The 25,696-nt window shown below is 40.1% G+C and overlaps 2 protein-coding genes across 2 annotated transcripts in view; one reads left to right on the forward strand and one right to left on the reverse strand.

Annotated features, from left to right (window-relative positions):
• Positions 1-817: 817 nt before the first annotated feature.
• Positions 818-18,692, reverse strand: LOC128361367 (WASP homolog-associated protein with actin, membranes and microtubules). The gene is made up of 11 exons (XM_053321806.1): positions 18,038-18,692; positions 14,122-14,295; positions 12,024-12,174; positions 11,584-11,753; positions 9,325-9,532; positions 8,072-8,256; positions 7,314-7,400; positions 7,094-7,189; positions 4,473-4,884; positions 3,673-3,815; positions 818-2,270 (listed from the first exon to the last, which is right to left on the reverse strand). The coding sequence occupies exons 1-11, from the start codon at positions 18,614-18,616 to the stop codon at positions 2,109-2,111; spliced, it is 2,367 nt and encodes a 788-aa protein (XP_053177781.1). The 5' UTR covers positions 18,617-18,692; the 3' UTR covers positions 818-2,108.
• A 1,125-nt stretch (positions 18,693-19,817) lies between these two features.
• The window catches only part of LOC128361375 (fibronectin type III and SPRY domain-containing protein 2), a 7,598-nt gene continuing 1,719 nt past the window's right edge, over positions 19,818-25,696 (forward strand). Inside the window, exons 1-12 of the mRNA XM_053321819.1 lie at positions 19,818-20,039; positions 20,309-20,598; positions 20,984-21,079; positions 21,453-21,686; positions 21,907-21,929; positions 22,154-22,278; positions 22,927-23,091; positions 23,245-23,379; positions 23,553-23,697; positions 24,953-25,086; positions 25,219-25,351; positions 25,443-25,619. Coding sequence (XP_053177794.1) covers positions 20,320-20,598; positions 20,984-21,079; positions 21,453-21,686; positions 21,907-21,929; positions 22,154-22,278; positions 22,927-23,091; positions 23,245-23,379; positions 23,553-23,697; positions 24,953-25,086; positions 25,219-25,351; positions 25,443-25,619 — 1,646 coding nt within the window. The 5' untranslated portion in view covers positions 19,818-20,039; positions 20,309-20,319. The remainder of the gene's footprint in view (positions 20,040-20,308; positions 20,599-20,983; positions 21,080-21,452; positions 21,687-21,906; positions 21,930-22,153; positions 22,279-22,926; positions 23,092-23,244; positions 23,380-23,552; positions 23,698-24,952; positions 25,087-25,218; positions 25,352-25,442; positions 25,620-25,696) is intronic.

The raw sequence follows: 25,696 nt of genomic DNA on the forward strand, positions 1-25,696 counted from the left end.
TTACTGTTGACTCTAGATTTAGTCACTTTTAGGACTTTTTTTATAACATAAATGAAACAATAGCTGACAGGTTGATTTAAAAAAAGTGGTTGCAGCATTTCTGTGTGTGTCCCCTCTCTCTACTGTTCATCGCTGTATCTTTAACTCTCTCGGCATGGCTCATTGTGTGACTGGTGATGAGTGGGCGAGTTGGTGAAACATCATTAAGAGACTATGCTGCACTGTACATGTGTCACAGAGAGAGAGAGAGAGCTAGAGAGAAAGTAGGAGAGAGAGAGACATGGCACTGCAGGCCACTACCACAGAGATTTCCTGTTGCCATGGTAACAGGCTGCAGAATTTCATGTTGACTCTCCATTGCTGGGTCCGCCATGTGTGTCTTCTTCAAGGTGCATGACCTGTCTTCCACCTGAATTACCTGGATGTTACAGCACACACACACACACACACACAGACAGACAGACCTGACAAATGCAGAGAGACGGCCGCCCTGCAAACAAGATGATGTTCAAGAGCAGCCATAACTACCGCAGCCAGCGGCAGCTCTCTAAAGTACACAGAGCTGAATAAACCAATCACAGCTGGCTGAGGATGTCTGTCACTGCAGGAGAAATATTTGAGAGCGACGGCTGCCAGGATGGATATTGCAATATGACTCATCATCATGTGGGCTTCAAATTCGGCAAAGCGCACTCACCGGAGTTCACCGGCATGAGTTTATATGCTGTGTCTCTCTCTCTCTCTTAAAAGGATGTGACTCATTTCGACGAAAAGAGGCTTCATCACAGGTGTGGATGACTTGTGGAGATCAGGGGCTGACGTGAGGGACACACAAGTTCACGTCAAGTACAAAGATTTTTATGATTTTTTTATTTTTATTTATTTATTTACACACATCTGAACACACCTCATGCCTTTAACCAATCTCTGCAGAATCAAAAGATTTTAGAACAAAGTGCAGCAGTTAATAGCTTCATCCGCAAACCATTTAAAAGACTGTTTTGCTTACAGTAATATATTTTTTTATCATTTGTACATAATACATTATACCTTCACCTTTTGTAAATGGGCTCCAATAAAGCCAAGTGCTTTGCATCACAGGTTCAAAGGTCATAAGTACAAAGATTTCCCAAAATAACCTACCAGCCTTTCTGAGGATTCAACAATCAACAGAGATAAAGAGAGGTGTACAGTTATGTATTAAATTAAGTATCGGTGGCTTAAAAAAAAACTCATCTAGCATTCATTTGTCATCATTGGTTATGGCATCATAGAGGGAGAAATATCAGATCACATATAAATTGCACCTAAAATGACACGTTCACAAGTTTCTGATGTAAGAAGAAAAGAAAAAAAGTAACAGTACTGGACAGTGCACGAACAACGATGCAGACTTTAGACATGTAGGCTGTGAATTATTAACACTGCTGCAGTTCAGGACATCACTCTCACTTTAGTTAGTAATAAAAAAGAAAAAAAACTAAACCCTCAGTTTTCTGTAGCCCTTGAAGAGTAAAGTCCAAGGAATAATAATTGTTCAGATTTTTATTACATTCAATCTATTGAATGTCAGAGGAGTTGAGAGAGAGCAGAGAGAAAAAAAGTGAGTATTTGTGTGGTTGGAGTTATGTAGTGTAGTTGTCTGTTCCCCCTGCTCTGTGACAGTCACATAAAAAGGCAGATTCAATCATTTACACGCTGAACAACACAACAAATGCTTCACCTTTTCTCTCTAAATCGATGATGAAGCTCAAAGCCTCGTTCGTTCAGTTTTGGGATTTTCTGAAAACCAAAAATAAAAATCAGAGGAGATTAAAATCCTAACTTTTGCCGATCCGCTGTTTGAATTTGAGCAGTTTGTGATGTATTACAAACATCTCTGAGCTATTTATGAAAAAGACAAAGATGATTACGACTGCAGCAAACGGCAATATCAAATTCAGAGGCGGCCCTAATCCCGTCCTCGTCAAAGAAGCTTTTGAGGGTGATAACTTGGCAGCAACATAAGCCGCAGCTCAGAACCGTGAAAGGAAACAGAGCAGGGTGATGTAAGAACAGCTTCATCGGCGTGTGTGTTTGTATATATGTGTGTGTGTGTGTGTGTGTTCTCAGCTGTCCCAGTCTCCACTCTGCGTCTCGTCGTCTCCTTTGTCGTCAGAGTCAGAGTCAGAGTCAGCCGATACCTTCTTCATCCTCAACATGGCGGCTTTGATGCTGCGCTCCAGCTCGTTGTCGGCACCGCTCGGGACTTCTGAACGCGCTGGAACCACCTGCAGCAGATGACAAGAAGTCAACTTAACGTCACTTTTTCTTCGGGGGGGGGTTCATTTTTTAACCTCCTGCCAAAGTGCCACCGGTTATCTTCGGCGGAGAAATCAAAGCTTATCATAGCAGGAAGGAATAACATTAGTGATGTCAGTGTTCCAGTGAGCCGGCGTGGATGACACAGGAGCCACAGCTGAATGAGCAATGCTTTTAATCACAGTTGTGTGTGTGTGTGTGACGAATCCAAATGTCTGCAAAATAGGTCTATTGAGATCAGCCGTCTGATCAGCTTCGGTCAGGAACATTCATATAGGAACATTTTATCAATCATCTCAAACTCTTTGTGATCAAATCTTTGTAACGTAACAGGAAGCTGACTGACATTTTACTACAACAGAGTGAGAGTGCAAGAGTGAGAGAGATTCATGTTAGTGGATGATTTCTTTTAGCCACACTAGTGATGTAGATCTAGAGATGACGGCATCTCAATCTTGATCCAAGTTACTTTGAACTCAAGTGCCAGAAACAGGTCAACATTTCTATTTGTAAAAACACCCTGACAGCCTCACAGAGCTGTAGACTCGTTCATTTCCCAAACTGTTGTCAGGTGAGCCAGAGTGTCAGACGCTAATTATCACCTTGGGGAACCTGGACTGCAGCCATTTTTAGTTCTGTAAACACTATTAACAGAACTAATAAATGCAAATGCAACATCTAAAATCTAAATGAAACAATAATCAAGTTTATGCACAGATGGCTGATTAAACTAGACTAATGTTTGATATTACAATAGACTAAGTTCATTGCCATCTTAAAAAGTAGCAAAAAATACTCAAAAGGCTCGAACACATTTGCCTTATTTGTCTTTCATTCTGAATTTGCCTTCAGCTATTCTCCATTTACCCATAAAAAAAATCAATGTCATTATAACATATCACACATGATTCCCTTAAAACCACAGACCGTAAAATCAAACTACACTCCTCTATTATTCTTCAAGGATATGACGGTTTATATTCTGGATTTTTGTTATTATCCACAAATCCCTTGAAAAGAGCAACAATGCATCCGTCCATCTTCCCCAGACAGTGTCTCAGCCCCCGAGTGTGTGGGTTCTTACTGAAGATATGAATCTTTAAAACCGGGTTATGTACTTTTATATTTATAAAAGGTTCAGCAGTTTCCTCAAACAGCTGGCCACTGTAGATTTTAGTAAATGTTACGCACACAAAAAGGTAAAGAGTGTATTTGTTAGGGATTATTTTCAGTCTTGGATTAACAGTGATCATGGTAACGGGGGGGAACATTTCACCAATGGGATCAGTGAGGCTCATTTTTGTGTTTTTATATTACAATATTATCAGATGCATCATTTAAACTGAAAGTCTCTATTTTAGAGCATCTCACCTTCTTCAGCCTGACTCCCTGTCGGATGGCAGACATCAGGTTGCTCCTCGGGTCAGCTGCAGGGGTCTCTGTCTTAGGAGTGGGGACCTTTCGAAGCTGGATCTGTCCACGCTGCAGCGAGGCCAACACTTCATCCATCGTTCCTACAGTGATGCAACAGTGAAGGAATTACAGGAAGTTTTACAACCATCTAGGCAGCTGCACTGGAAGGAAATGAGACAAACTGTAAAAAAAATGAATTTTGAGGATAACCCCCTTTTCAACTTAAACAGCAAATGTGCTGATTATGTGCCGTCTCAGGTGTGCAATAATGTTTTAATTTCACTGCTGATTAAGCGACTGAAACATTTTCACAGAGCTATCCCAAGTTCTCACTGCTGCATGAAAAAAACGTCCTCCTGAGTAACAGCCATTTCACCAAAAGCTCTGAAAAATAAAATCGTGTTGGACGTCACTGTCTCTGCAGCTGAGAGAGTGCATCAGCAGGACCACAACTGAGGTAAATGCCTTCTCTGGCCTCATGGGGGAAGTTGGAAATTTAGGACAGAACACCATGTACAAGCGGGCACATACACACACACACACAAACTACAATTTTCTCTGAAACAAACAAGCACAACCTTCCCTGCAGTCGGCAATATTCACACATCCCTCTCCATCTCTATCACAGTTATCCTTGTCATGTGTAGAAGTGGAGACACTTTTGCTCCAACAATTAATGATTTATAGATCATTTATAGATTATAGATCAGTACAACATAAACATAACTGGAGGGCAGAATTACTTATTTCTTTCTCACCTATGTTTTGTTTGAGCATGTTCTTGGCAGGAAAAGGAGGGTCCTCTTTTTCACTGAGAGGCATTGGTTTGTCCTCCGCAGAACGTGAAGCACTGACGGGCGGAGGAGGTAAGGCAGGGGGTGGTGGAGGTGGAGGCAGAGGAGGTGGAGGTGGTGGTGGTGGTGGAGGAGGTACAGTAGGAACATTTGTTGTCGGAGGCGGCGGTGCAGCGAATATTTGGACAGGGATGTCTTGAGGCTGCTGTTTCTTGGGTGCTTTTTTGCGTCTGGGTGCAGGACGGATGGAGGGCGCGCCGTCAGAGGAGGGAGACGGGCCGAGGCTGATGATGGACAGCGGCTGGGAGGGACAAGGCGGCTCTGAGGGAGACATCCTGGAGTGAGGAGTCTTCAGGATGTACTGACCGTGTCGCTTCTTGAAAAGAGAGGAGGGGAAGTGAAAGAAGACATTTAGAAATAAAGACAACATCTTGTCTAATGTTCAAAGAGAGAGAGGGAAGGCAAAGACACAAGACGATGCTCACACATCAAATGTTCTTTGGTCTCACAGCGACTTGAGATTAAACTGAAGTGACGGACGGAATGTGCACAAACAAAGATGCTTACATCTAAATTCACAACGCTAACACACAGAGAAAATAACAGAACTCCAGAAATCAACAAGAATCCAAAGAACCGACGATCTTACCAGAAACTGCACTTAGTAGCATTTCTGTAGCGTTTGATCATATCAGAAAAACTTCTGCAATGTTGAGAATAATAATTATAATAACAGTGAATCTGCTTAGAAAGGCTCTATATGAATACAAAAACTGTTAACTGTAAAACACAGTAAAACACAGTAAAACACACAGCTTTATAATAAAAGTCAATTATAAACATTTCCAAATTTGGCAGCCTGGGTAGCTCAGACAAGGACTTCTGAGGCTGGAGGGCCTAGACAGAAAAGATCTGGACACCTCAGTCGCCCCTTCCTGAGGATGAGGGAGTAACAGATGAGCAATGTAACTGTCTGCCCATGCAAAGCCTTAAAAGGTACAACAAAGTCTTCAAATTAATTCTCCGTCTCACAAGGAGCCAGTACAGAGATGCAAGAAAGCAGGTGATCAGATTACCCGGCAGATTCTGGGGTCAGACGGAGGTGAGCTGTTGACTTTACTGCGTAGGCAGCCAGGAAAGACACACAGTCTCAAGATCTGCAACTGCTAAAAAATGATTAATGATGACTTTAGCTTTTTTCCTTTGCTGAGGGAAGCAGGATTGTACCAACCTGAATACTTTGCTTCATATTAGATCATAAATAGATATGATAGAGGAGCTTTTGAAAAAGTGAGGGCAAATTAAAAGAATCTCGGATTTGATTTATTTAGTTACAGAAAAATTTTAGCTCTTAATATTGAAATGACAGCGGAGGAGTCTGGCTGTATCTGTTGCTATTTTCAGGGTCAAGAAATACCTCCATTTTTTAGCCACTATGGATAAGAAGTATTCTAAAGAAGAATGGATATTTTACTCTTAAAACTGTTTTTGTCAAACTATCTATTGAAGAAGATCATGTGATGCAATTAAAAGCTACTGAGTGGACGCTGTGGTGAGATTGTTTGAGCTATTTTCAGGGTCAAGGTTGAGTTTTCAGTCTCATCTATACATTTAGCAGAAGTTAGAGCTGATCAGAGACGTATCAGTGTTGGTTTATATATTGGTTGAGTTAAAACAAAAGTTAAAACAAAACCTGTAAATGAACAGAACAAAGCTCATCATTTAGAGACATTACAAATGATGTTGAGCAGACTCCACTGTTACAACTCTGCAACACACAAGCTGGCTGATGAGCTGATTATAGTGAAGCAGATGGAAGTGTGGAGTGCTTAACTCAACAATATTTTGGCACCAGAACGTCTTTGTTACAATTCTTTGATATCTGAATGTGAGAAATGTTTGTGTTCATGGAGTCAGTTTCAGCCAAATAGCTTGAACACCACACTACAACAGTTTTTGTTAGAGCCAAATTATGTTTTATATGTTTAAATAAATGAATGCAGTCTTTATTTTGTTTAACAGTTCATGGAAATAAATAATTGATTTTATTGAATAAGTCAGCTAAAACCCTTATGTTTACGTAACAATGAGACAACAGTATTTTAAGCTCTCTGTTCGGACAGTCATTTACGTTACTGTCGCTTTAAGAGTTTTCTTTCCGTAGTATTTTGCTGATTAGGAGAACTTAACTTTCAACACTTCTGTAATAAGATACCGCAAAACTGTAGAATCATTTATCTTTCTAGTCCTGTGTAAGTTATTTCCTGCTCAAGTGAATGTACACGAGTTAAGCTAAGGCAATCGATGAGCTTCAACTTACACAGTTTTGTTTCCTTTTCTCTTCCCCTCCTCACTGGGAGCACTCCTGCACCTTTAACTTTCTAGTACAGCACTCGTTCACAATCACAGCACTTTTGTCATCAGAACTTCCTCTGGTGTTGATGAACTGAGTAGTCAATAACTGAGTTTTAATTTTGAGATGAACTATTGAATGAAGTGAGAGTGTATGAAGCTGGTTCCTCCGGGGCTTTATTAAAGGAGTGAAGCTGCAGGAGGAGGTGGTGCATAGACAGTAAGAGCCTGACCTCTCTGAAGGATCGTAATCTGCTCAGAGTCTTCTCTCGCTCCTGGTCAACCCACTCCTTCCTCTTCTGCTCCTCCTCTTTCTTCTTCTCTCGTTTCTGCAGACAACAGAGGGAGACAGTGAGGGCAAGATTACAGAGAGAATTGGATCCAGCATCATTTGTGGCTTTCTGCCGTCGTCGGAGTGTCTCTGTGGGCTGTCTCGTTGCCGTGGTGACGTACCAAGTGGACTTGATGATGCTGGGCGAAGACTATGGAGCTCTGCTTGGCTGTGACGTGCTTCTGCTCGTTGGCCTCCATGCACTGATCCTACACACAGAAAACACAAATGAAGTACCTTTTCCATTTACACACCACAGTCAGAATTTAGAGATTTCTTTGGCAAGTTTGTCCTTCACACTTCAGAAAACACCAGTGAAACTGATAATGAAGGTCACACAATGCCTCAGTTAATTAGGAGAGCATTTTCTTTTAAATCTCAAATGTGTCCTCCTTTTTTCATTTTCATTGCATTGTGAAATATTTATACATGTGACTCTTATTGCCTGTGGGTTACTTTCCTGTGAGCCTATAACCAGTGGATTGTCTCTAGTGTGTCCTGAGCAATAAAATGTTTTTAATCAGACAAATGAGCATGTAGCCAGCAGCAGGAGAAAATGCCAGCTGCTCCAACTGTGCTTAAATCACTGCGTCAGCTAAAAATAAAACTATATAATAAAAAAAATAGTAAAATCTCAGCATTTCAGGATGTGAAGGGGACAGAGAGAAGCTACAGCTTTAAACTATAAAAAAATAAGCTATGGTCATTAGCTATATTATATCTGAAAATTTAAAATCCTACAGCGATAAAGTGAGTTTTGTAAATATGCTATGAATTACCTATTATGACACAGATCATAAGGTTGACCTCTACATGAAACCAAATGCTATTAAGATGAATGTTGAGCTGGTGAGAAGATTCACGTCACATGGTGTGGCACCTTTTTGTTGCGGAGGTATGCTCGCCGGGCACAGATGTTGCCTCTCTTGGTCTCCAGGGTCTGCAGCCGTCTTTTGAGCTGATTGACAATCGGAGAGTGTGCTTGTTGAATGCCAGTGTGGACCATGCTCTGCAGCTCCTCGGGATCCTCACACACATCGTAGTACACCACCTCCTCATTCAGCTCTACAACACAAACACACTTCATTCAATACTGCTGCTACTCAAGCGAGTGTCATTCTTAAACCAGCGTTTCCTTCATTTTCCATTAGAAGCAGATTCTGTCCTCAACATATGATGTCATGATGCTTCATGCATTACTTTGGGAACTTACTCATCTGTTGTTCCCACAGTGTCTCAACTAAACACACCTTTGTACACTCATGCACCAGTTAAACCAGCAGAGGAGGGATAGCATGTAGAGCAGAGCGTGATTTCATCTGCAGCTCTGCAGGTTTGACCTTTTTCTCATTCACTGCATTTATAAGTATAATTATTTCCTATTTTGGGTGGTAAACATACTCCTGAAACTACAAGTTAACAGGAAATCTAGCTTTCTACATCAAGTAAAATGGTTATTAAAGAAACTTAATTAACAGGCAGGCAGATTTCTGCATAATAACTGTTTGTGGGATTTTAAAGGGGTTTTGCATAACAAAGAGCTTCAGTAGCTTAAGAAAAGTGCTGTAGCAGCATTATGGCAGGAATTAAAGGAGAAAGTCATTTTGGAGTTGTCTAACTTTGTCTAATTTCAGTATAATTTCATGTATTATTGATTTATCATACTGCTTTGCGGTCTTTTTGCATACGGATTACATTTACATGTGATCTGCATATTATCTCGTGTGACCAGTGACTTAGAAAGAATTCTGGTGCCAACATGAAGTAGATTTCTTTAAAAAAAACTTCCAATGAAGGCATCAGACAGTCCTTGCCCACTGATGAGCATTTTAAGTTGGAAAGTAACCTGAAACCAGTCAATGTAAGGACACACACACACACACACACACACACACACACACACAGACAGACAGACGTAAACATCCCAGTCCCCTGGAGGGGCAATTAGGGAAATATTACATGCACCAAATATTTCCCCAAAGTAAAATCTTTGCACAGTATGCAGAGTGACCAGGAAAACAGACGGATTTCAAACTATTACTTTAAAATAAACTACTGGAAAGTATTTTAAAAAGGGACAGTTCAATTTTTTTTTAAATTAATTAAATTAATTATTCATTATTGTAAGTATACCTTTAATCTGTCTTCGCACGGAGTCTATCTGAGCCACCAGTAGCTGCTCCTCATTCTTCAGGATCTCAAACTTGGTGTCATACAGCTCTAGTTGGGTTTCATAGAACTGTAGCTCCAGCTGATCCACGGTGTCCTGCTGCTGGCCGTCCTCAGACACACACCCAGGATCAGATCTCTGGTTCTGGACTCTGCTTGACAAGCCGCCCATCTGTACAAACACAAAAAAAAATGTCAAGTCAGCCCCATCAAAGATCATACCTGCAGCTCTGCATATTACAGCCTATTAAACATTTAAGGCCTGATTTAATAAAGGTTTGGATTTTTTCCACCTGTGTTAATATTTTTGGAGTGGAATATTTTTGGTTTTACATTGACTTTGTCACAAATATTCTCCCAAATGTCGTTTTTTCATTTTGCGCTTGCAGCTTTCTGCTAGTCCAAACTCTCCATTCAGACACACAAAACCCTCATTTAAATACTGCTGTCTCCACCCTGTTGCACCTGTTTTCATTTACGCAGTTATTCTTAGTAGATCACCTGCAAAACGCACGCAAATGAAACACACTGTCACACAGTTTAGTACCCTTTAGTTGGGATCTTGGTACATCAGGCCCTTATAGTGCAGTTTTATGGGACTGAGCTACTGATTTAACACACAGAGACTTGAAATGTGTTGAATGAGTTGTGCATTGTATTATAGACAAGCAGGAATTATTTAAAAAAACTGTTCTTGATGTGTTCAAAGACACCTCGAATGAACTTCAAACAGAAACCTATTTATTGCAAGAAGAACCTCCACATCAACCGTTCTTATAGCCTTCTGGGCTCAATTTTGTGGCACCACTGCTTGTGAACGCAATCCTTTTTGACAGCTGCCTCAAATTTAGGATGCTTGAGTGTCACAGAACATAAAACACTGAGTTTTGAAAAATAGTCCCTGCTTTCAGCTACATTGCAGGTGAAAATAAGCAAAGTTTGACACAAAAACAAAGCTAATGGTCTGTGACTGATAAATCATCTCAAGCCAGTTTCATTCTATGTGAGCTGATTGTGATACTGTGATGAAATGAGCTGAAACCCACAATTATCTGGAGCGTAGATGTGTTCAGTGATACTACTGAATATGCTTATTATGTCATTTACGAGTTTACACCTTCAAAGCATATGTACACTCTTTAATGCTTTGAATCATCAAATACACAGAACAACTGGATATGACACTAGAGAGTGAACTGAACTCCAAACATACATATACACACACTATATGTAGTAAAAGGTGTCACACTGTGTCATCTGCAGGCTCACCTAATAGAGCCACTGAGTTATGCTGCCACCAGCTAAAGACTTTGCGTAGGTGTAGCTCACTGATCTCATTATAAACACTCTCACTCTCACTCACTCACTCACACACACACACACACACACACACACACACACACACACACACACACACACACACACACACACACACACACACACACACACACACACACACACACACACACACACACACACACACACACACACACAGCTGTTTCATTCTGTAAAGGCTGATGTTGATTTCACAGTGGTAGACACTGCCAGCATCCTAAAAGCTGATTTTTAAAGAGCTTAATGGATGAATAATGCAGCCCCATGACGTTGAAGGTGCTGAAGGTGATCTCTGTTCTCTTCTGAATCTCAAAAGCGCAGCATGACGTCCTACAGCAGCAGGTAATTCACTGCTGTTTTCTCCAAATACTCTGACACGTACACCCTCTGAACTAACAGACAGTCGTGTAGCTGGCACGTTTGGAGTATGTACACACACACAGACACAGACACACCACACACACACACACACAGACACACGCACACACGCACACACGCACACACTCACACACACGCACACACGCACACACACACACACAAACTCACTTATTCATGCATGCAGGTTTTGGGGGTGTATTGAGGGGATTTTCTGTGTTTTTAGAGAGGCTTTATAAATAGATCAAAGGACTACAGCAGCCAGAGATTCAGATCAGACTGGAATACCAAGTGAAAGATACACTAGAGCAAGTAGATGCTGTGAAAAATCTCTGGAGACTTAACTACAAACACAGTGTCACCCTTGTTACTAGAAATAAAGATCTGAATGACAGCTAAAGCCTTACAACTGTGTCAGAGTCAATACGCCAACACGGAATGTGCGCATCAATTACGGCTACAACTAGGAAAGGATTGGTTTATGTTAATCACAGGAAACTGTGCGACACATACCCGTTCTCTGATGCTGTCTTTCTTGCGGCTGAGGCACATTTCTGCAGCTCTCATATGCTGCAGGGTTTCTTTGGCCAATAGGAAGCGTAGTTTCTCCAGTCTAGGAGCAGCAGACGCCCAGGCATTAGCCCCAAAACGACGCTTATCCTCCTCCATCTGCTTTAACATACCTAAACATGTGCACAAAAGTGTTTATACATGTCTGCAACCTACAAATGGATATGAACACAAGATAATAACATGTTTTAAGAGGGAAAAGCTCCTTAAGTAGGGTCACGATGTTAGTGTTAAATATTACATCATATATACAAGAAAACATGTTATCTGCAGCTACTTGTGACTCTGATGATTCTCTGACTCCTTTTCATGTTCCTGACATGTAAAAGTCATAATGAATTCATTCACACACAAATAAGAGAAACAAACACAACAACTTATACCAGCTAGAGCCTTTGAAGTCTGTGCAAAGTAGGTGACAGTGATGTCCTGAATTGAGGTGACTGCATCTTCTGCTTTTGTTCTCCACTCCTCCGCCTCCTTCTCTAGAGCTGTAATTCTTTTAGGACCCAAGTCTTCAAACTCCAAAGATTTCTGCAGCCGACCAGGGAGAGAAAAACAGCGGACAGTTAAACACTTTTTACAGTTACTTAACCCACATGTAACTCTGACTATTTTTTCTTTCAGTTCATAAAGAAATGAAAATGCTCTAGAGATGAATCACTCCATTAGTGCCACACTTTGTGAGGGTCACCACAGCCCAGAATGCAAGGGGACATGTAGTGATTGCTGACTGTGATTAAATTGTGTTTTTCAGTAATAAACAACATTGTGCGTTGGTGGTCACGGTGACGGCAGGAAACAACGTGACGGGTGTCGCTTCTACTCTAACACTGGATTTGTTCCCTCGTGGAACACGTATGTAGAGTTTCCATTACAGAAAACTGTAGCCGGTCTACGTGTCCTGGAAGTTTTCAATATCCTGGACGAAAAGGAGAAATTGTACCTGTAATATTAATATTATATATTATCTGTGTTTATTGAACTTAAAAACAATCATTCTTCATATAGCCTGCCTGTCATCACCATGGCATGTAGATTTATAATGTTATTAAAAGTAGGATTATATTCCAAATAAAGTAAATCCTGTAAATAGGCTCACATGCATAACACTATTTTAAAATTAAATAAATATTATACTAGCCTACATTTGTTGGAAGAACATGTAAACACAAAGAATAGCTTTCAGGTTTAAGCCCACATACCCTCAGATAGAACAGATTGAATAGTATTTGTAAAAAACAAAAATACACGTAGGCCTATCATAACATTTTCATTATGAAGTGCTGCTGCCGACTTGAAATCAAATTATTTCTCTTTGAAAACAAACGAAAAAATAAGCCTGGTGCTGACTCATATCATTTTACTTAGGGTTAGGTTTTCGTAGCAGTGAAGTGTGCAGCTGCTGACTTAAAATCAAAAGGTACCAAGTGTTGATCCTCACATTCATAAAAAAACTAAAAGAATAAATATTTGTAGCCTAAATTAATACAATTTAAATTGTGCCTCGAGGGAAATGTTTTAGCCAGATATTCTGACCACAGAGATTTAAAAATGTCTGACTAGATTTTCCTAGTAATTATCACATCACATTCATTATCATTTTCATTATCACAGAAACCCAGAAGAATACATTTGAATTTCGATTAAGATTTACTGATTGAGCATTTAATACTAATATAATATAACTGGCATCATCCAGCAGACACATGGAAACTTTAAATGTGTTCTGAGATTTTTATATAATTGCTTTTAATTTATAAAAGTCTGCCGCACACCTTTAAGTTAAGACGGTTCCACGAAGCTCCTTTTTTGATTGTGTTATCCAATATATTTCAACTAATGCTAACACAATGCTTCGCTCTCTTCTCGCTTCCTCTCTCTCCTCTTTATTTCTCCTTTCTCCCTATTCTCTCTCTCCCCCTCAACCCCTACTGGTCGAGGCAGATGGTCACTCACTTAGAGTCCGGTTCTGCCTGAGGCTCCTTCCCGTTAAAGAGAAGTTTTTCCTTACCGCTGTCGCCAAGTGCTGCTCATGGGGGAATGTTGGGTCGCTTTAAGTCAAAGAGTTCAGTCTAGACCTGCTCTATGTGAAAAGTGCTTTGAGATAACTTTTGTTGTGATTTGGTGCTATTTAAATACAAATTGATTGATTGATTGACTCGATTCACTTGACTGTACAGATTTGGGTGTGTTATGCTAGTAGCAGCTAACGGCCTGCTCTCCTGAAACAGAAGCAGCTACAGAGGTAACTTCACTTCTTTCTAACTCCGCACTCACAGATCTAACTTGTGTTCTTCAGCCTGAACTGATACTATTAACTCAACCTTGACAATTTTATCAGATTTCACTCAGCCCCTCCTGGACGCTCCCACACATCATTTTCATTTACATATGCTGTCGTACGACCCAAGACCTGTAAACAAACACTGATATGTAAAATTGGTGGTGTTCCCCTTTAAGTAATGTGCTTATATTTACCAGGATCTCCAACTTGTAGAGGCAGGCCAGCTCTCTCATGTCCCTGAAAGGTTGCAGCAGGTACTGGAAGAAGGTGGTAGCCACAGTGACCAGGTCCTGGTAACACTCCTCCTCCTCCTCGTAGATGGTGAGCAGCGCGACCATCCCGTCGGCACTGCCGTGACTCTGCAGCAGCTGTGAGTAGAAAAGACATCATCATCATTACACAGAGTTTTTTCTTCTGTATGACTTTTTAGATGATTAGGAATGACTGATGATTAGGATACTGATCAAATCTGATTAGTTGATGAATCATTTTGTCAATCATAAATTAGCCTGCAACTATTATGATAATCGATTGTTTAAAGAAACGTTTTAAGCAAAAACTGATATGGTCTGATTTCAGCTCATCATTGTAAATTGAATACTTATACGTTTTGGACTGTTGGTTGGACAAAATAAGCTATTTGAAGATGTCACCTTGGACTCTGGGAAACTGTGACGGACATATTTCACATTTTATCCACAAAGTGATTCATCAATGAGAGTTTCATGTATTTGTTTATGTGTCAGGATCCACATTAGTCTTCAGTCATCTTTCCTTGAGTTTCAAAACATATATTACACCCTACAGTCAACACTAATGGTGAATATAAGACTTAAATATTAGAGAATTAGAATAAAATGTACACTGATGATTCTCTCAACAGTTACCAGCAAAAAGTACAAATCCACATGAGTACAGCATCCCATGAATATGATGTGTCATCTGCTTCATTTGGCTACTCCCTTTCTTTGGGACTAAAAACTAGATACAAGATCAGGACTTTAACTGTCTGATTTCTTCATAATAAAATTGAAGATACATAGGAGAGGTATTAAAAGAGTTCACCTGCACAACATAATCCTCTCACCCACTCTTTTCATGTTTATAAAGGGACAAAACATGGATTAACTATGTGATCCAATGCTAACTGTTAACGCCTAATGCAAAACTGGACATTATGGAATCATTACAGAGTATTTATTTTATTGGTATTTATTTTGTATTTACTGACGGTCTGCTGTGTTGAGCTGCATTAGATGGTGAAGATTTTTATGTGAATACCGACTGCATTATTTCTTTTGTCTCGAGTCCTGGGCTTTAGTATTCAGTCACGGAGTAAACAGATGGTCATATTACATTTCTGTGTTTGAATCGTGTCAAAGTGCAGCAGCATGAAGCAGTCAGTGTAGCTGCTGTTGCACAATACTTCAGCTGATTATGACAAATAACACAGTGAGTGTTTGCTGCGTCACTCTAAGTCTGTTTTTCAGTTTTAGCACCACCGCTGAGTGGAGCTCGACCTGTAGGGTAACATTCAAATACAGAGCATTAAGAGATTTCACTGTCCAGCCTGAAGACCTGACAATGAAAAGAAAAAAAAAACATGTTCTCATTTAAAAACAGCAGAAATAAAAATGTTGCTAATAATAATGGCGTGATTCGAACACTGTGATTGCTTCTCACTTCTTCTTTTAACATGTTTCTTTTGATGAGATGTGTCCGGTTTATTCACATCATCTGTTTCAAGTGCATCAAAATGGCTTTCTAAGACTTCTACTGTGCTTTTTGGGATATGGTGAAAAACAAGCAAGAGGCACAGAAGAAGAAAGCAACGAGCAGCCAAACAAGGCTGAGATTTGTTTGAGAGTGTTCAAGATCAGAGGCTCATTGTTTGTCTCCAACGTCTCACTTTCACTTTTATATGTAGATATACAGTACCAGTCAAAAGTTTGGACACATGTTCCCATTCACATCAGTCAGAAAGTGTGTCCAAACTTTTGATACTGTATATATTCAGCATTTTTAGCAAATACAGCTAAAACTAATGCAGTCTATGATACCACTGTAAACATTTAAGTCAGTATTTTCCTTTTGAACAAGACAAAAGCTGCAGGATCTCTCTGTCTGCATCGCGGCTCTTTTGATCATTATTTTCACAAAGTTATTTCATGTTTTCAGTTTGTTCACTTTATTTTCTCAACATTTCTTTTTGGGCCAGAGAAGAAAACGTGTAAAACATGTTGGGAAAAAATGATCTAGCTGGCTTTTGTTGTGGTTTTAAAACATAAATAACAAAGTAAGAGAGAAAATAAATAACAAAGCCAAAGTGAATACATTTAAAAGTAAAAGTAAATATTTTTCTTTATAATTAAACATAAGCGTCACGTCAGCTGAATATTTCCCTTCTGAACCAAACAAGGAGCCTTCATGACCTCATCTGCTATCAGGTTAGTGAGGCTATTCATTATTTTAAAGAAAGTGGTCTTTAATGAAATATAATTATATAATAAATAATAGTTCATACACTTTTAGTTTCTTGTATTTGTTTAACGCGGTAGTTCTTAATACCCTATATATATGCTGCTTGTAACGTGCTGTAAGATAACCCTGATGAAGGCCACACACTGACATGTGTTGGTCTGTTAATAAAGTTATCCTAAACTACAAGTGTTGAATTTCCATTTTACTTTTTTCCTTCTCCGTGCTCCTTGGAAGTAGTTGAAGTAGTGCCAGAAACCTCCACCCTGTTTCTACAGATGTGAATGAAACCCATGACCCAAATATTCCTACATCATGACATTGTGTTACTTATGGAGGTATAGTGAAAACACATTATTGCCCTTTTTGCTGGGGACCCCTGAAGGACCCCTCTTTGAGTACCACTGGTACCTCCAGGGGAAACATAACTGGTTGACTTTCCAAACTCCAACATAGTAAGTAAGGTTTTTTTGGCGGCCCCTCGGCTCTGGGACATCCTGCTGGGGGCCATTAGACAGGCTGAGACTGTTGATACTTTTAAAATGCATCTGAAGACTCAACTTGTATTCTCTGGCTTTTAATTGTGTTTAATTTGTTTGTTTGTGTTCTTTTGGGTTTTAAATGTGCTTACATTTTGGTTTTACTTTCATTTTGATCATTCTATGCTTCTATGTTTTAATATATATATGTCTGCCTTCATGAAGCACTTTGGTGCTATATGAATAAAATAAGTGCTGGAGCTTTGACTTTCTATAGACTATTTTCCTTCTCTGTGCACCTTGGAAGTAGGTGAAGTTGTGCCAAAAATCTCCACCCTGTTTTCTATATATGTTTTATTACAGTAAATGAATAAAACCATTCATTGTGTTATTTAAGGATTTATAGTGAAAATTAGAGCCAGACTGATACTAAACTTTTGGGCCGATGCATATACTGATATTAAGGAGTAAAAAAATTCTCATATCGATATATATGGGCCAATAATCTTGTGTGTATACACTACATTATACATTACCATGTGGTTACCAAATACTTGTGACAATAATATGTATATAGGCAGTGATATTTTACAGTTTAAGAATAAAAAAGGTTTTAAAAAATGACATCAGTGCACTGAAACTGTAAACTTCACTGGGAACTTAATATATTAAAGTTGAATTAGGAACAAGGATTGAATATACACACAATGCAGCCTATATGAGATGGAATAAAAACCGATACCGATTTGTGATAGGCCAATATCAGCCGATAATATTAGTTGACCCATATATTGGTCTGGCTCTAGAAATGCATTATTGACTGTATTATAGACTGTACAATGCTGCACTTGCACTTTAAGGTCCTTTTTGCAGTTTTTTGTTTTTTCTCATATCACTATCTTTTTGAGCTGCTGTAGCAATGAATTTCCCCCACTGTGGGATCACTAAAGTTTTATCTTTTTAAAAAATCTTTTATTGCCCTTTTTGCTGGGGACACCCTGAAGGACCCCACTTTGACTACCACTGGTTTAAGGGGACACATAAGTAGTTGACTCTCCAAACTCCAACACGCAGTAAGTTAGGTGGCGGTAATGCACCTTAAAACAGGAGAATGCAGAAGAAGACCCTCTCACTCTCACTCTCTCCCCCTCACCTGACGCAGGTGACCCTTGGCCCTGGACATCTCCTCCTGCATGGCCTTCCTCTTGAACTCCTGCAGGTTTTCAAAGTACTCCTCCACGTCCCTCTCATCCTGACCGAAGAGGGTGTCGAGGACGATCTTCCGGCCGCAGATGTCGATGGCTGCGCTGAAGTACTTCTCCAGCCTCCTGCACGGCGCGTCAAAGTCTCGCTCGTCATCCTCCTCTGTGCCTGAGGACCTCCGACTCAGGAAGAGCAGGTCCCAAATGTTGCCCTCCTCAAACTCAGACAAGTCCGGGAAGCAGGAGACCAGGACGTCTGCGACACATGTGAATTGTTGATGGATGTGTTTTAAGTCGCTGACGGAGAAGAGTCCAGCCCAGCTCATCTGCGAGTCTCCCACATTGACTTCAGCTCTCCTCTTCTGTCTCTGTAATGTCCGATTGTGGCAGGTGACAGCAAACTTACACTCGATGACGTTCCACTGTACGATAAAACCTAGCTTAAACGCCTCCGTTTCCTCAAATATATTGCTCTTGACGGCCACCCAGCCCTCCAGACTGTCTAACCGCTCATATTCAACGCTGTTCATCTTGTTTTGTTCAATAAAAACAGCCGTTTCACTTTGTTCAATCCGCCGAGCTGCTGGCTCTGTTTACAACGTCCGCCATTTGTGTGACGTCAGGTGCCTTCACGTACCCAAGAGATGTCGGAAAAATGTTGGTCAAAGATGTTTTGCTACTACATCTCAGAGAATAATGCTGCAGATGATCTTAGCCCTCACATACTGTTCATATTCCGACTCTTCACAGTATCCTCTCATAATTAGGTAAATAAATAAGTTGTGATAGCATTTCCTGAGTTCCTATTTTTAATGAGTTGAGAGACTTTGTTATTCAGTTTTTACACTTCTCGTTTAAGGAGAAAAAGCATGAACTATATTAAATGTAAAGACTAGACTTTAACTAGTAAATAATAAAAAAGCAATACATTAAAAAGATCAGATGTATCTTAATTGACTCCTCCGGGGAGAAATTCATATCGACACAGGCAGTATAGTAGGAAAAAAAGTAGCAACGTAAGGGTGAAAGTGATAAAGATTAATAAAATACAATACAATATACATTAAACAATCTCTGTGTAACTAATCTTTAAATGTGCAATATGCAGAAGTTCATGACATTACATACGTGTATATGTTATGTGTTTTTCCTGGGATTAACATAGTAAGGACAGGAGCAGACTTTTTTAGTTGGAGTGGGAGGTACTGGGGGCTGTAGTGTTGTGCAGTGTGATGGCTGATGGTATGAAAGAGCCCCCCAAGCGCTGAAACACTGCCCCCTGAAACCTCTGACTAAAATATATTATGAAACCCCACCTTTTTTTTGTATTATGTTTTTTTATTATCATTAAGCTACATGTAATTTATAATGTCATATTCTTTATTTCCTCATATAGCCGATGTAACAAATTTCTGAAATGTGTGATGTGAAAGTGTATGAAAAGTAGTGTTGCTTGATTTATATATCAAATATCACCCTTCATAAGACTGGAGAACGAAAAAAAAAAGGCAACGATGTTTCATATTCCACACAATCACCGATCAGAAATTTGTGAATAGCAGCATTTGGGAGTTTCCGAGGAGCCCTGAAGGCACCACAATGATCACGTATGGTGTTCCACTTTGACCTTTGAATCACATGTTTGGGGATTTCCACATCCTCCAACTATCAAAGCAATGAACAGAAAAACACTAAAAGCGAAACTGATTACAAGTGTTTTAACACTGTTACCAAAACTGATCACCAATTACTCACAAGAATATGTTTAATTCAATAAATAACGTCTAACAGAGAGGTTTAACATGCCTGTGACATTTGAGCAGCCTGACTCCCCTGTCTATTTTTGTCTCAGCTGCTGGGTGTAGTTTGAACTGCTTACAGAGTTGGCTTGTCGGACACCACTGTTGCCCTGACAGGGTTGTTTAGAACAAACTGATTTCCTGTATCGTTCAGGTAAATTTGCCTCAAGCTGCCTATTCATTGTCAAAACTTTTGATTATTCTGCACAGGCAAGTTACTTGTTTTCAGTATGAAGAGCATAGCTTTCAGATCTAATGTTTTATTTCATCCTGCTCAGTTATTATTTAATGCAGGAGTTTTTAGAATGTACGTATTCATTGCTGTTGATGTATAGATAGACATACTTAAGGACTGAAGGGCAAAATTGAAGAAGTTTGAACCCTTAATGAGTTGTAAACCTCTCTGTGTCTGTCCTCCCACAGTCACTTTCCTCATGGATCTGTATGATATCAGTGGAGGAAGACTGGATGTGATAGCAGAGGAAGTTGAGCACCAGGAGCTGAGCAGAGAGTCGACCACCACCATGGAGTCCTCTAGAGACAGAGGAGGGAGGGCCACCCAAGATGTGTCAACCTTCCAGCGGTTCTCTGTCAACACTAACGAGTCCCTTCGTTTTGAGCCCTGTGACACCAGCACCCCGTCTCCCACTGGGGCAGAAGATGGACTCGATGATGAGGATGATGATGATGTTTTCAAGGAGGGAGACACTGAGGTGGGGAAGTTAATGCAGTTTTATGATTTATGAATTTTCTTTTATTGTATCCAACCCCTGTTCAACAAAGAGGATTTTGGAGTGTCCTTAGAAGATCTCTGTAAGAGCAAGGCATAAAAACTCACTATTTCTTAACAAATATTAAAATGATCACATTTCTTCTCCTAGAAGTGACCGCAACTTTGCTTTAAAACTATTACTTGTGACATAATTAGATTTCTTTGTAGCTAATTCCCAGAAGATGGAGCTGTCCACATGAAAGTTCTTTCATACCGAGCGACAGACATGAGCAAAAAGTCTTGAAAGCACAGGCCTGGATGAAAAATGGTCTCTAGCTGTGTCATTGGTTTGAATTAAGAGAAATTATGGCTTTCAATATTTTTAGAACGAGATCAACACCATCAGGAATCGCTTGCAAGGGAAGGTTGCAGAGATGGAGAACTTTGCAGGTCATCTGGAGGAAATCTTTCTCACTGTGGAGGTAAATGTCAGACTCTAGAGTCTTTTTAAGTTTAATGAAACAGATTGGTACAATGTGTTTTGACAGTGATTTATTATGTTGTGGCTGTGTGAGCACATGGGAATACTTTTGTTTTCAGCTTTTTTTTATTATTATTTTATTGAACTCAGAGCCTGAGAAAAAAGATCAAGATGTCAGATTTCAGTTTGTACCAGAGAAAGTTTGGTAACTGGAAAGTGTGTGTGTGTGTGTGTGTGTGTTTGTGTGTGTGTTCCCAAGAGGGTCTCAGCTGAAGAGACAAACCATCCATTTCATTCATTTTTCTCATCTTTCCATATTTAGTTTAATGTAAACCGAATGTGGAACTCACTAAATGATATAAACGTATGTACAGGAGAATTTTGGCCGTCAGGAGCAGCACTTGGAGCAGCATTATAACGACGTGCTACAGACGCTGTCTCAGCGGTACGATGACAGGGCAGCTGGACTGGAGGAGGAGAAAAAGAGTAAGCTGGAAGCTTTGTACAATCAGCTGCTGGCTTGCGGTGAGGCGCTGGATGCCTCCAAGGAGCACATTGAGGCCGCCCAGGAGATCTACCGCAGCCAGGACAAGAGGCTTTTCTTGAAGGTGTCTTTTGTCTTTGTGTTTTCCTCAACCAGACGCAGAGAGTAATGTGCAGATTACAGCTGGATTTGTGCTGATAAATGGCTCCAAGTTGTTTCCTCTAATAATCTTAATGTAGTATAAAATACAGACTAAATGATTGTGTGTACAATTTATACCCACAAATATTGTCTCTGTTTATTTACTGCGTGGTTGAATTGCTCTCTTTGTCATTCATTGATAGGCAGTTGTTCCCGCCATTAAAAGGTAAATACCATGCAAGGTGTGACACAGCACGACTGGAGACTGAAGTGTGATTTTTGAAAGACTAATCATTAACGCCACGTGACTAATAACATGTCTCCAGGTAATTTTGCATGTAGTTTCATTTAATATTGTGTTACTACTTACATAATGACTGATCTAAATGAATGGCATGAGGACACAATATGCCTTTATAAGAGGGTTTGTTTTTTTTTGTACCTCTCCAGAATCGAGGAGTTTGGCAAAGAGGAAATGGACCTCAGTCTGTCTACATCTCTTGAGTTTAACCCACCACTTGCCTCCGACCTGTCAGATGTTCAAACAATGATGGACTCCATCAACGTTGTTCCAGGTCTGATTTCCTCCAGCTCACCTCTTAATCAGTGACAGATGAGACAGTTCAGTACTGAATGAATAAATTAACCAGTAAAAAGTGTTCAAACATAATGTCATTCATTCTCTTGAAGACATTGTGCTGTTGGACGTCCAAGATAGAATAACCGCATAGGAAAGTCTGTGGTGTATTAATAGGTTTTGTTTGCCCAGAGATCATTAACTACCAATTAAAAACATAACTTGAGGTTTAGTTTTTATCAAACTGCAGTTTTTAAGGTCAAGAATGAACTTGCTGAACATTCAATTTGCTCAGTAGCAACTTACCAACTTTGTAGTTTCACACAGTGTGATCAACAGTGGTGAACACATGTAGTACAGTACTTCTCATTCTCTGTTAGAAATTAACTCACTATGATACCTGTCCCATATTCACATATATTCACATTTTAACTGTTTTGTTCACATGACCTGTTTGTGGATCTACACTACAAGAAGTGTTGCCAGATATTATGGATAAAAATATAAATCCTGATAAATGAAAACAAAGTGTCAGTGTTGAGCCTATATACAAAAACCTATCATAACATATTGTTTATGCTTGTTATCTATTACTGTGATTCTGATGGATTATTGGATTAATAATTTTTTCCCAATGTGAACACAGCTCCATCTGCTCCAGTTATCAACCCACAGATGCCCAACTCTGCCTCACTGACGTCCCTGCGTGTGTGCTGGAGCCTGTTCTCTGACGACACGGTGGAGTACTACGAGCTGTACTACAGGCCTGTGCTGGAGGACATGCCAGCAGACAGCACCTGTGCACCACATGGTATAGCTCAGGGACACTGACTCCACATTCATTTGCATGCATGATAACACCATTTACTGTTGACATAGTATCTAATGATGTGGGACTCGCTCGGGTTTCTCTGAGGCATATTATTTTCTGCTGTGATAGTTAAATCTATGCTCCGCTTTTCAGTAAGCAAGATAAAAGTAAAGGAGACCCACTGCACTGTGACAGATCTGCTGCCCAACGCTCAGTACGAGCTCTGGGTGACAGCTACCAACACTACAGGCATCAGCCCAGCAAGTGAGAAGGCCTTATACATGACAGGTAATAAATGATACTCCCACACAGTCATTAAACTTGTGACAGGTAAAATAATTGTTCTCAAGTTGTCCCACAAAATCTATGTTCAGATGTTCTTCTGTCTATTCGTAAACCACTTGAGCCTGACATGATTGACATTTGATTAGAAAGAAAATAGTTGATTTCTCTGTCCGCAGTGCCGTCGCCTCCAGTGATCAAGCAGAGGGAGTGTACAAGCTGTCCAGAGGCTGCTCTGATCCGCTGGGAGTCAGGAAACACCAACCCTGTTGACTCTTACACTGTGGAGCTCAGTGACATGGGTACTGATGGCGGTATTACTGAGTAAGAGCAGTATATCATATCAGACTGCCCTAATGTGACAGATTCAACATAGAAACAAGCTCACAATTTAAAGGACATTGTTGTTTATTTTCTGTATTTTTCTTATTGTCAACTAATCTCTATTGTATGTGAATCCAAAGCCTGATTATATATCTCCCTCTGTGCCATAGACTTCCTTTGTTGTCCAAAAACTATGAAAAACACATCAGTGAGTCACACTGTGACACTGGATGACCTGTTCCTTCATCACAAAGACTACGGTCATGGTAGTTGGCTAGAAACATCTCATCTCCAAAGACTAATAACAGCGATCACGTTTTCTTTTTCCAGAGCTGTGTTACTCATTGTGCGGCTCACAAGTCTTATGCAGCTCACCAAGCTTTAATGGGTGGCTTGCATCACAGCTATTTATGATAATGCTGCCAATACACATAATTCACAAGGGTTTCAACAACAAACTGCAAATGTAATATGAAAACAATCATATTTTCAGCCTGTTTTTAACAGCTTTTGGACAACAATGGAGGTCTGCAACACAGAAGAATAAAATATATCAGGCTTTGGATACACACACAATACTTGTTAGTAGGATCAATTCATTGTTGGATTGGCTGTGCACATCAGATTTGTTGACAGAAAAATACAGCAAATCGCAGCTTTATCCTTAAAGTTCACACACAAAGTAAAAATATCTCAGTATAAACAAAAGTGGCCTAGTGAAAGTACAGAGCTTCAAAGATGCAGCACCCCGTGATATTTGTCTCCACTGGCCGATCCTTTTAATAAGGCTTTTGCTCCAATACATCCATAAACAAGCCTGTGTTAGTGCTTGCCTGGGATTTTGAGGTCCCATGGATATAGAGCTGCTGAATCAAGACACACTCTGTCCTAGAAAATCTATTCTTAGCCACAGCTCCTGCAGCACTGTTAGCGTCAGCTAGAATACTGTCCTCACTTTTGGGGTCATTTTCATTTTTCATCAGGTCACTTTTGAATGGTTTGTTTATTTTCACGTCATTGAATGGAAACTTTCTTGACTAAAATGGGGCCCATGCTCCAGATATGACAAAGATCCTTGTTAACCACCTAATTTTATCCACCTAGTATTTCAAATTTTCAAAATGATTTCAAAGGTTTTACACAGTCATGGGGCTATGGAAATAATAAAGCCAACCCAAAAGTTGTCATCATTATGCATTTGTTATATTTAAGAGAAACTGATATCAACCTGTTGTCCCATGGGTTAATCCCTCAGGTCTATAGTAGCTGTGCCCACCTGCCAGTGTCTGATCCAGCTGCAGACAGGACGGCGTTACCTCATCTCTGTGAGAGCCGTTAACATCGGCGGGCCCAGTGAAAGGAGTCAAGTTATAACTGTTTCCACAACAGGTTAGAAGTATCACTCATTTGTCTGCTCATGGTACTTCTGGATAATTATCCAGATCATTTACTTAAGTAAAAACTACATAAAAAATACACAAGTCTAACCCTAACCCTAATGTGTTTGTTTACCTGCAACAGGTACGTTCTTCTATCTTCTGGAGGATACTGCCCACCCTTGCCTGTCCATCTCTGAGGACGGTTTCACCGTGTTTTATGGAGATGAGGAGCTGCCAATAAGTGCAATGGCCTCAGATGATAACACCTTCACCAGGTAAAGTAATAAATCATCTTTAAGGTATGTTTGTTTGTATGTTATATACCCCTTTTTTAAGTGTACATATGTGAAATGTGTGCGTGTGCAGTTGTGTAGCTGTCCTGGGGGATCTGATTCCAGTGCGAGGTCGGCATTACTGGGAAGCGGAGGTGGATGACGGGACAGAGTTTAGGATTGGAGTAGCATATGAGGACACAGAGAAGGACTCCTACCTCGGAGCCACCAGTACATCCTGGTGTATGAGGCACATTCTCACTCCATCCAGGTACAAGTGCACCGTCACTGTGATGTCTATTAACCTTTGTGTACTGTTTAGTGTCCAGAACACATCAGATCCTCGTT

The sequence above is a fragment of the Scomber japonicus genome, chromosome 1 (genome assembly GCF_027409825.1).
Source record: "Scomber japonicus isolate fScoJap1 chromosome 1, fScoJap1.pri, whole genome shotgun sequence".
Lineage (NCBI taxonomy): Eukaryota > Metazoa > Chordata > Actinopteri > Scombriformes > Scombridae > Scomber > Scomber japonicus.